At 35.8% G+C, this 12,803-nt stretch overlaps 1 protein-coding gene across 5 annotated transcripts in view; it reads right to left on the reverse strand.

The window, feature by feature from the left end:
• Positions 1-12,803, reverse strand: part of RGS12 (regulator of G protein signaling 12) — an 82,604-nt gene that overhangs the window by 40,862 nt on the left and 28,939 nt on the right. For all 5 annotated transcript variants that reach the window (XM_075709188.1, XM_075709189.1, XM_075709187.1 and 2 more), the window contains exon 3: positions 2,559-2,580. In XM_075709188.1, the coding sequence (XP_075565303.1) occupies positions 2,559-2,580 (22 nt within the window). The remainder of the gene's footprint in view (positions 1-2,558; positions 2,581-12,803) is intronic.

Below are 12,803 nucleotides of genomic sequence, written 5' to 3' on the forward strand. Positions count from 1 at the left end.
ATCTATTACAGTTAAAGAGTTACTACTGGTCGGCATCTCCGGAAACAACACTAATTCAAGTACCTGTATCTTGTACATGTTACCTATCTTGCAAAGCCCAAGTGCACAGTTTTGGCTGACGAGAACGTCCCAGCCTTGCACAAGCTGTTACCACGTAAAATAAATGCAACAAGGGGTAGACAGTTTCCCGTGCCTGGCTGTAATGTAATAAAAGCCATATGACATGAGGCTGCGTTGACCTTGGAAAGAAAATGTACCGAGAGCTGTCATGCCTCCTATTATACTGAAGGGATGTATATAAACACGGAATAACTACTTTTTATACATAAATTTCCCTTCCCAGACTAAAGCTTAACAACAGTATTTATGGTATCTACTTACATTTACAAAATAGTAAGAGTTAGTCTAGGAAGGGAAGTATGCACTGCTACTCTAATGGTTACACTAGTGAAAATTTCTTTAATCTAGACATGCCCTAAAACGTCTAAATCTGTGGATCTATTAATGAATTAGTGAGATTAGAGAAGATTGGAAAAATTTCAGTGCTGTGACATATTCAATAAAAGTGAAAGCCTGAAAATGTAATTCAGACATGAATCACAGCTTTTTACTCAATGCAGCTCTAAGTGAAATGAATTAGGATTTTATTTCATTTCACTTTTTCTGGCTACAGGCTCTCTGGTTCTTATTTTTCCAATCCACTTTCTATGTATTTAAGCATTTATTTGATATTACTCAGTATAGTTCAACTACCGCTATTAACGTAAATTACACCCCCCTCTTAAGTAGCATTTAGCAGTGAAGAGAGAGTCCATGCTAAATCTTCAGCACTAGCTGAAAAAACAGGTCATACAACTCAGCAGAAAAATGCATATAACTTATTGGCTGTTCTTTCACTTCTGCAACCTACACGGCCCTTAGATTTCATGGCTTCACAAAACTGTATAGAATTAATGGTGAAAACTCAATTACCTACAGAATAGGAATGAAACACAAAAGTCATACTGGAAGAACTGAAAATAAATCAGATCTTTAAAATAAATTTTCAGCTGGAAGCATAAAAAGCTTCAAATGACTATCAAAGGAGTACTATCACAGGCAACTCCAAGTTTGGATAGGCAACAGAAGTAAAACGATTTTCATTAGCATGGAACAAGAACCTTTGTGGAGACAAGACACAAGTACATTCCATTTTAGCTAAAAAAGATCAGTCAAATTTTTTGCCCCTCAGCACCTGGAACTTAATTCAACTACATACACAAAGAAAAAGTCTGTGCTTTGTCTTGATTTTTATATCAAACAGCTAACATCTGGGGGGAAAAAAAATACATTTTTCCCACAAAAACATAGGCTGCATTTTAGAAATAGAAAGCAGAATAGAGACAATTATTTTCTATTTCCTTCTTTTGTCACTTTGCAGACAAGACAGGGACAATTACAGAGCCTATCTTCTCACCTAGACAGAAGTACTGTTACAGCAGTAGACTCTGTCAGCAGTACAGAAGGAAAACACCTGACACAGCCAGCCATTGGAAAATGGCTCTGTCAAAAGAACCAAATCAGTAGTGTTTCTCTCAACTGTAGTTTTAGTTTTGCAAGGAATCAGAAATTAGGACACGATGGAGGTTTGTGAATAGTATTGCTAATTTTGCATTTAATTTGCATGTAATATAAAAAATTATCCTTACCATTCAAAATATTTCTTCAATTTCACTGCACTAATTAGAGCAACACAGTTTGTCCCCTTTTAATTTAATAACATTGTCTTGTACTGTTGTCAAAGAATAGCAAATGTAATAAGATGTACATAAGTGAGTTTCTCTGCAGGATCAAGTGAACCAAGTCCTGCCAAGCAAGACAAGTGATAAAAGCCATCCCTTGTATACCCTAAATTATATAAATTCCTTTATTCCATTATAAGCATACTTAAACTGTTTCAATTAACTTCAAAGGTTCAGAGAAATCATCTTCTAATGTTTAACAAAGAGTGGACGTCCTTTAAAACATTAAAGCCATGTTAAAATCAAAACAAATAAGCTTAGGTGACCTAAAGAGGAGTTTACTTAGAAGTACTCCAGAACTGCAAAAGCTCCATGCTGGGATTTTACAAATATCAAATTACTTACCCCCTTCTCAAAATGCATCACACTGTAAAGAAATTTCAACCTCAACAAATGCACCAACATAGCTTACAACTTAGGAGCCAGAGCACATCTCTTCAAAAGCAAACAGGGTATGTGAAGGACAATAAAACAGAGAACAAGATTTTAGCTACCATCCAATTATACAGAAGTCTGCCAGCTCTGCCTCTTAATGATGATGAACGAAGAAGCCTAGTTATAATAAAAACGTGCATATTATGCAAATGAATCAGTGAAAATACGTGAACCTAATCCTGCAATGTTTTCATTGGCACAGTTCCCAATAAAGTCACAGAGTTCTGCACCACTTCGGACTCACATCTTGCAATATACCACCTTATTTACCACATATTACATTGCTTAATGTGGAAAATTCATTCTTTTTCATTATAAAAGTAAAAACAAGCTTCAGCTTACCTCCATCAGAAACAGTTGCTGACTGCAATAAGAAAGAGAAAAATAAGTGTTACTGAAGTTTCATGGTAAGTATTAGAAATCTCTGAGCTTCACATAATATCTGAAGTGTTAGCTACTTTTATCATCTTATTAAGAACAGATGACATGAGAGAGGAAATTCTAAAGAACCCAGCTGTTACTTTCTCACAGGTGTTTCCTCCCCACCATGAAAATCCCCGCAGGCCTTTTAACCACTGTCCTGGAACTTGATCCCACTAGTATTGACGGGACGAAGTACCTCCTGCTGTGAGTAGCTACACTGCTTCCAACAGTCCTTCTTAGATGAGCAGAGTCAATAGGTTGGTATATGTGAGAAAGCAGATACCTTAAAACTGACCTGCAAAGACTTAAAATGAAAACACCACCTCATATACTTTGTTTTTCTGCAATATCTGGAGGTATGCGGAATCAAAATTAAAATTTGGTACTTTGTCAGTCAGATGACTCTGAAAACGATCACTTCTGACTCCCACAGAGCCAAAAGGATGTTAGGAGTGTTTCCAATAAGCTAGGTAAGAACTTCTCACTATCTCTACTAGCATTTTACATCAAGTTTTCAAGGACAATTAGTCTTCTAGTGAAATGTTGATGTTATGTGCTTATCCTACCCTAAACGTCGATCACGAATTACCTCAAGGCAGCTAACATTTCTGTAAAACCAAGTAAGTGACCATTTCCCAAACATACTCCAGTGCTTGCACCTTGACACTCAGCTGAGTGAAAGACTGGAAGGACAGCTGGTTTTTAGATTCAGTTTGTATTGATTTGTAATGGCTATTAAAAATTGTTATTATTTTAGTTTGGGGAATCTTTTCTTGGTCATTTAAAGTGTCCTTGAATCTTTACGTAACTTTCTAAATAGTTAAAAAGAAACTCTCTTATTTTGTGCTGCTGTTTAAAAAGCTAGGAAAGAATGCCCTATAGTATCTACAATTTCTTCAAGATGGAAACCACACAGAAGAAAAAACCATACATATATACGCAACTCAAGAGAAAAGCGCTCTCTCCATAGTTTGTATTTTCCAGCTTTGGCAACAAATATTCCCTCTCCCCTTTGAAATCCACAAAAACCTTTAGTAGTCCTTAAAAGAAGAGTATCTTCTCCTTTCTTTCTCTTTTCTTTTCTATTCCGCTGCAGCATCTCATACTGCTGTTAACGCTACCTGAAGAACATCTCTTGTTATAAACTGTTGTGGCCTCACGACTCCCGTCAGCAGCAGAGGATCTGATCTAGTTTTTAATACAAGTATTCTGGAACTGTGAAAGTCTAAACTAGTCTCTATTGACATCATTCCTCTGGTGCTAGTTCAGATAAACACAAATACAGCTTTCATGGAAAAGATCAAAAAAACTATGGCACTTCTTGTTTAACTACCCAAAAATAAATGCTTCTGAATCTGTGAAGCATAATAATATAATCAAGTGTATCCAGGCCTCTCACTTTTTTTAATAGCACTGTTTCAGGTATCAAAAAAGTACTTCTGTTTTGCGTACAGTTCTTCAGTGAGGCTTAGGACATCTTTTCTACTTCTAATTTGCACGTAAGTCTAGCAAGCATATTATGCATTCAGAAGCTGTAAACTTAATTCATGTTTGTAATTTAGAAAATTTAATTTACATTTCTGAAATCTGTTTTATAAATATGACTGCTTCTCATTTCTTACATACTGTACAGAACAGCTGACAGATAAAAAATTTCAATGTGATTTCTCAAAGAATGAAGAAAAGGATGACTCAAAGTAAAGTAACAGTTATCAGTTTACACATTAGACAGAAAAAAATAAAAATACTTTCAAAATATATACATTTTAGGAACGGCCATTTACTTTGGCAGCTTACATGAATCTAGACTCAAACACCAAGTACAATTCTCCTTCACGTTTTTGAAAGGTATCGAGTAGAATGAACAGGATTCTCCTGACAGTAAAAAGAATATTTACACTACTTTTTTCAAAAACTGGGAAGTTAACAATTGTAAAATATAATTTTAAAGGAAAAATTATGCGATTTCATAGAAAAGCTCAAACATTACAGTAATAGTAACTACTTAATTAAGTTCTGTGGACAGTGAGATACAGTTTTACCTCAATCCATTTAGCTAAGTTAATGCAGTGAGCTGTCTACACACCATGGGTTCGTTTTGTGTGTTTATTTTAAATGCTTTGGCTAATGCACATTACATTACATGTATCAACATCTTAAAACCTTTCCAAGCAAGGCCTTAGTAATAATTATGTCTGAACATCAAAAAAAAAAAAAAAAAAAAAAAAAAAAAAAACCAAAACCACAACAAAAAAAAAAAAAAAAAACCAAAAAAAACCAACCTAGCAAAACACCCATAGGAGGAACAGAATTTCTTATCTAAATATCAACCACCAACTTCTGTGCTATTGAGATAGTTCAAATTTCCCTTTGGTTTTGATATATTCCAACTATATGGTATTTTTTTTACATGACTGTCACTAAAACTACCCAGCATGTTCCAAGCATTATCAGTTTACTTCTGTAGATCACAGAATAATATTTAAAGAATATTTCTTTAAATTCATCTATGTAACTGAACTAAATCCACTTGATTCAACAAAACCAGCTAGAAACTAAAGCTTGTAATTATTGTGTAAGAATTCACAGTAATATGTTCAAAACATGTTTGTGAGTACTTAGAAAGCTTAATATAAACCTGTCAGAAATTGCATGCAGTCCACATTTAGACAAAGCAGTTTCTCTTCTGAACAGCTGAAACTTGTCTAGATTTGTCCAAAGGTATAAGTTGCAAGACCAGATTTTTTTTTAAATACTATGATGATCTCATTTTAAAATTTCACTATATGTTGGGGACTGTTTTCATTCTTCAGCACTCACGCTTACCACCACTGGAGGCTCTTCAGGACAAAATCTGATCTACTATAAAGTTTGATTATTTGATTAAATTTAACACCATGTATGTATTAAGAACTACCTATTAAAAACCATATGTATTAAAAAGCTATAACATCGAACAGTTCCTGCATGTAGCCATTTCTGAAAGATGAAGAAGGATAGCGTATGACCCTGTGCCAGTTAGAGCTAATGTGAAGATAAAAAAAAAGTATTTCAGTATTTCATTCCAAATGACAGGACATACATTTATTCATTTTGTGAATGTACATATGAACTATCACCCAGAGAGAAAATCTAATTGCATTCAACCCTCAAATCTTTCACAACCAGGTAAGAACTGAAATTAGTTCTTCAAGTTACCCTGACTTCCAAACTGGTTTAGGAAAAAGCCCATGGTACATGCCAGGAGTCTGATGGTAGCTAATTACCAAAATTTAAAAAAATAAATCTAGCTTAGGAAAACTAAAATGTCTTCCAGTATATATCTCTTCATGGGAACTTTGTGTGCTCAGCTAGCTGGATTAGCAGCTGAGGTACACAGCCACACAACCCCCCCAAAGGTGGAGGATGCAACTCCCTTCCCTAGACTGCAGGGCAAGAGCTTGGATCCTGCGATCCAAGAGAGGAGCTCAGTGCCAGGGCCAGCAAGCGGAACAGTGGCTTCCCAGCTATCACACACCATCAAAGATGTTCTAGGTCTCTGTAAACTGGCGATTGCTTCAGCATATGTTAGATAGCATGAAGTTCTGATTAAGAGAAAACATGTAAAATTTCTCTTTGTATCATCTCTCTTGCTAGGTGGAAAAACCAGAAGGGCCCATGAGTTTTTGGATGTTGTGTTCAGGATCTGCTCGCAACAAATCTAAAAAGAGTATTAGCTTGCAATCATTAACAGGGAGAAAACTACTCTGTCTGTACCTAATTTTTTTTTCCAGAATAGAAATAGACAACATAGTATCTTGCACCAACAACAGGGTAAAAAGGGAAAGAGGGCATAAAAGAAAATAATTCACAGGGCTGAAACAGCCTGTATCTTTTAGCTTTCCTGGTCTCTAACCTGCTAGACGTGTGCACTGCTGCATGAAACTAGTCTGATGACATCTTTCAGTTGACAGAAACTCTTATCCAGAAAATCCACTTAGTTCCTTTTTACATGTTCCATTTTACATGGATCAGGTCCCAGGAAACTAAGTACTGTCAAAGTCTGCCATAATACCATGATGCAGAAAACCCAAAAATACCCCACCCATATCCCAGACAAAAAACTGAGCAAATAAATCCATGCGTACAGACTACCCAGACAACACAATACAAAAATGTCCTTTTTCTCCACCTCAGGATTTGTCATTCAAGTCAAAGTCATGCTCAAGTACTTGAGTAGAACAAAGGGAAAGATGGGGATACCGGGAGGGGTGACACACACTAGGAAATGCCAGGCCTTAGCAATAAAATGGAGCAACATGAAATCATCTGTGCTAATAATGTGGGTGAGTGCCTTCCTGAGTCAAAAAAGACGTACCTATTTCCAACTCCTTCTGAGATGCAGAGAGATAAAATCTATAAGGAAAGTGAAGACTTATTCCTCTCTCCTACCCTAACGACGACAAAATCAAAGACTAAACAGAAACACCCATTTCATTTCTGGGTGCCCAGAAACATTCAGAGAAAAAGGGATTAAAAATGACCACTCTATGTGTCCTTTCTAAAGTACACTTACTTCCAATACAGGCATCGACTTTTTGCTGCATCCAAAGAATTCTCTGACTGCTACCTTCAGAATCTGTTAGACTCACCTACTGCAATATTGTACTACACACTATTTTACAAAAGCCCCTCTAATTAAGCCTTTCAGCTTGGAATAGCATACCTAGCTCCACCAACCTTCTAAACTGATTTTCTCATATGATTTCAATATACAAAATAAGTTTGGGAAACTTGTGTTCTTTAAGAGATGAAGCACTGAAGATTTACAGACTGAATACAAACAGCCAACTTTCAAACATTGGGTCACTTAGCTCAGGGAAAGCCTATCACTCAGTCGACTCTGCTTGCATCTAGCTTTGTTCAAACTCCTTATTAAATCACCTGAAGCAACGTCTCCTTTTGCCAAGGTATGAATTATGTCCCTAGATCTTCAGCCACATTACTCCAGGACTTACATTACATACATGTATTTTTATCCTTTTAAATACATTACAGCATTAACACTGTACAAATGCCATGAACTCCAATGATCTCTGGGAGGGAGATCATGTCTCAAAATATGATATACACTGTTCTAACATTCTAAATAAAAAATAAAGCCATATTACTTATAAATTATTGCTAGACTTTCCTTCTAATAAATGATCTCAAATATACTTCTTACCTAAATATTAGAATAACATTATAGTATTTTTATCCTCATTTCAAAGTATTACTGCAATTAATTTCATGATTTAGAATTCTATGAGAAGGATGCCCCCTCAGAATGCCACTTAAAGGAGGACTATTATATAATTTGTCTTTTCAATTCTCTACCACTAAAGAAGTGCATTTATAATAGTTAACACGAAAGTGTTACAGAGGTAAGAATTCCCAAGGAAAAAAAATTCAGTACAACTACTGTACAGTAATTTTACTGAATACATTCTTCTCTAAAGGTTAAATATTTTTGTCCAACATTTGAATCTATAAAAACAACATATGAACAGTAAATGATGTGACATTGGGAATTCCTTTAAGAAATAAATGTTCAACTTTTTACCCCAAACAAAACCAATCTGATCACATATAAGCAAAGTGCCTTAAATGCCAAATCCATCCCTAAAATTATTTTGGTAAAGATATATACAAAATAGATACAGTGTTACCTAAAGATATAATATTGATATAATGGTACAGAAAGCATACAGAAAATACATTGCACAGAATTAAAAAATAGGCACAGATTATAAACATGCTGATTTTATAGCTTTATACATATTGGGCACAGTTCATAAATACATCACAAAATCTGAATGTTAGTTGGCACAGTAAGATTCCCTTTACTCTTCTCTGATAATAAAACCCAATGTTTGCATTTACCAAGGAATTTTAACTCAAATACTTTAAAGTAAAAAAAAGCTTAAAGGCTAAGCATAAAGCATTCTGAAGCTGGTAACATTCTTCCCTAATTTCTTGCCAATAACAACAGCCTCTTCTAATTTCTCACTGCAACAATGCCTTGTCTTAGCTAAATATAATTCATATCACTTACCCGCTCTTCGTAAGAAACAGCAGTTATTTTTCCTAACAGTACTCTTCCTAAATTCATCTTCACTTAATATGGAAAAAGCATTTCCTTAACACATCAGCTTCTCAAAGATTAAACTAAAAAATTCAACCCTGTTCCATGCCTGTACATGCCAGTAAAGTTTAAAGGCATTTCGTATGAAGTTCTATTTTACTCCCTTTATGTTACCCATAGCAACAGGCCAATGCAGGAAGCTGTGGTTCGTCAGGGATTCAGATTAGATCTCAATTATCTCTCACCAGAAAAGCTAGATCATTTCATATAAATCATGCTGATTGTATTTTAAAACGTTTCCTATAACAAATCAGGAAAATAAAATGACGTTGAATTGTGCGATAGTCCTGTATTCAATGAAACAGATTTCCAAGACAGTTTTCAGAAAAACATTAGTTAATCACCCTAACATTAGTTATAGAAACATTTACATAGTAAACCACTATTTTCAGAGGTTTACGTAATGCAAGCCAGAATAAAGTAGGACCTCAGACGGTCTATTCTGCTTAACTTTTCAGTGGTTAACACTATCAATTGCATGTAAAAATCCGCAGTACAAGGTAACTTGGCATATTTGGTCAAACCTAGGAGCAGCCCGTTGTCACTAAAATCCAAATTCTCCTTTCAGAAACCAACTGATACTCTGCCCCTCCTTCCTCCCTACCCGAGCCTGTGCTCAACTGATGTCAAGACAGTTCTGTGCACTGCACCTTAGGCACAGAGAGCAAATAGGCTACTTGTAACCTAAGAGGGAAGTGCTATTAACTTCCCTGTGCCAGCAGTGTCTTCAAGAGACTGTATATGGCAAGTACAGGATTTCATCAAGTTTGCTGCTTTCACAAGTAGGTAGTGATAGTACTTAAACCATTCAGTGCTGTCATTTTTTAAGCAATCAGAATACAATTTTCTGCCAAAAATAAATATCAGAATTGCAAACTGGGATTGATTAGTGGGCATTTTTATGCTGGCAGGATGTCCTTAAAGCCAAGGTGGACTTACTAGTAGTAGGTTAGGAAACAGGAATCCCCTCCCTTGTTCAATGCAACATGTGGAATCCCCCACAGCCATACAGTTCCTAGGTTGAGCCCCCAGTATAAAAACAACCCTACAAAGAAGGCAAATATTACTCTGAACTCATAGAAAAAATGAGGCAAAAAGAAGTTAAGAGCCTTTACTCAAGATCTCATGGTAAGACTGGCTTGCAAAAGTCTTGCAAGTCTGCACATCTTCCCATTTTTGGATTTGGGATGAAGAGACCTGGTTAACAGAAAAACTCAAGTCTTCTCCATTTAATTTAGAGTGATCGGAGAAGAAATTTTAAGCTAACTGCAGATGAAAACAGAGGAAGCATACTTTAACAAGCATTCCAGAGACAAGCAAATTGCTGCAATGGACAAAGTTCATTTTATAATTGATTACTTGTTTGAATAGGCACACCACTGCACTTCTGAATGCTGCCTTCTACAAGTATTTAACACCATGAAGAAATGCAATGGAAACAAATGGGTGGATAGACAGGAAGGAATGTGTTTTACAAATTACACCTTCCATTATTTTAGGATGTAAAAAGCAAATACCATACGATACTTGCACAGAAGAACAATTTTACTATGTGTGGATAAGTATTAAAAATCTATAATTTTATAAAGAAAAAATGCCAAACGGGGCTGTTCAAATACTGCATTTTGCTTGACACTAAACCAAGTGGGATGCAGAACGTATTTTCACTGTCAATACCCCAACCAACCAGCAACGCTATTAATAAAATATGCAGGTGACCAGGTGCATAATAATCCTTACACTGGATAAGTAAAAAGCACGAATGGATCAGAAATGCCTAGAGAACTTGCCTGTGCACACCCCTGTGGGGTAACACAAAAAAGGACTTCTATCACTACAGTTTACTTAACGCTCAACCTAAGCCCTCTAGGAATCACCTAGAAAGACCAAATGTACTAGCAGAGTTTTAACAGGTGAGGATGTTACCCACAAGAACACAAGAATAATTAGGAGAAAAATAACCCCACACGTAATGGGATGTAGCTGCAAGACTAGCAGTTCACTGGAGCAACCCTAGCGAACGTTGTTAGGAACACTGCGTGTGGGCAATGTTTTACACATTCTAGGCACTCATACTCGGCGTTATAAACCTAATAATCCCTTAGTTTAAACAGACCTTTAGAGTTGTTGATTTTATTTCATTGAACTAAGCATTGCACATCCACATTTTTTCCATGCAGTGACTCTACTAGCACCACAAATAAACTCTACCAATTAGGCAGTACCAGTTAATGATAATGTCATGTGGCTCTGAAAGCCCTTCAGAGGGCTGATAAAGTCATGTTCCTCTACATTTTCACCGGTTATTTCAGCAGCTGCCAGACTCAAAATCTTGTGATTTTATGTGCCTTATTTGTAAACCAGGCAGGCAACTCAAAGTTCAAAGGTCAAAAGCAGAAGGAATGTTAATCTGCAAAGCTATTAATGGAAAGTGTTAAAATATGACACAACAGCTTTAAAAGCCTTATTCAGATATACCAAAGACGACAGTTGTAAACCCACATCCATCTGCTTAGAAGCTAAACTGTGGGAAGGGGTAGAGACCCCAGATACGGTTGATCTGTTTTTCCCTTCTACCCTCCCTCCGCTTCCTGCTCATATTTTCTTTTGTACGTTTGTTTTCAGAGCAGAAAAAGCTGAAGAGAAAGACAGAATGACAGGAAGCCTGGATAAGTTTAAACTTGTCAAAAGATGAATAGGATTTAATATATCCCTGACTCCTAAAAGAAGAAAACACACACAAAAAACGCCAGGCAACTAGAAAGAGGCAATCCCCTGGACCAGCTCCTAGTCACACAAATTCCTAAAGCAAATTTGACATTGGCAGAATGCACCATGAAAAATCATAGATCTCATCAATATCAAGTATTTCTTTTTTTATCTCATACTAAATAAAGCAACAACTACTTGCATGAAAGCCAGAGAAAAATTATGTTAAGACTATGATTTAGCTCACTGACCCTAGTTACTGAAATAAAAAGCAGGAATATCAAAAAGCCTACACACAAATTAAGAAACCTTTGCTATAAAATAAAATGGGTTTTTTCCTAATTCTCCAAATTTTCTATAGTCTGTCTAGATATTTTTTTGTCAATGATTTGTCAGCTACTCAACAATAAACAGACCCCATATGTGCTCCTGATTAGAAGAGGGAAGATTCTCTTATTTACAACATTGGGGCTTCCCTCTATCAATTTTAAAGATAAAAGTCCTTCCTATTCAAAGGCGATATTAACAAAAAATATTTTCCAGCCAAACTATTTGGAATTTGTTCGTGTATAACTAACTGAAATACAAGCCACCTTGTTAAATGCCAAGACTTCCCGTACAATAAATGCAGTGAAGTAAAGAGACTGGATGCAAACTGCTGCTCCGAGTGCCCCCTGCTGCCTGCCCACACTTCCGAGACTGACGCACACATTTTCAAGTGTTAAGTTCAGGAAGATTTGCCACCCAGAAATCCACTCTAAAAACAAATATTTGGTTTTGAAAGCCATATTGTAAACTTTGAAAAATACTTCTGTAGAGCCTAAATGCAAACTGATAATAAAAAATACACTTTTTCAAAAATGTTTTTTAAATAATTACTAGTTTTTTCCTTCTGTTGATCAACATTTTAAGACAACTGAATTCTCTCCATTAATAAAAACATGCAGAAACAGCATAACCTGCACATCCAGATGGAAGGTGACTTGTAGCCCAACAGTAAATTAAAATTAAATTACATATTAAGGAGGATATGATTAAGTGACAGATCACTGAAACACATTAAGCTGCTTCTGAATTTCCTACTACTGCAGATGGAGCGAGCCTCTAAGAATCAATAGATTTGGAGGAAATCAATGTAAAACTGAGCATGAAAAGTACTAATTTTTAAGTAAACAATGCATGCATATCTTCCTAAGTCTTACAATCGTTTCTTCCCCTTTTCATTTTAAAAACTGGTATTTTTGCTGCTATACTTTTAGCATTAAAGACAATTATACTCTGAGATATAC

Source organism: Pelecanus crispus, chromosome 4 (assembly GCF_030463565.1).
Source record: "Pelecanus crispus isolate bPelCri1 chromosome 4, bPelCri1.pri, whole genome shotgun sequence".
Taxonomy (NCBI): Eukaryota; Metazoa; Chordata; class Aves; order Pelecaniformes; family Pelecanidae; genus Pelecanus; species Pelecanus crispus.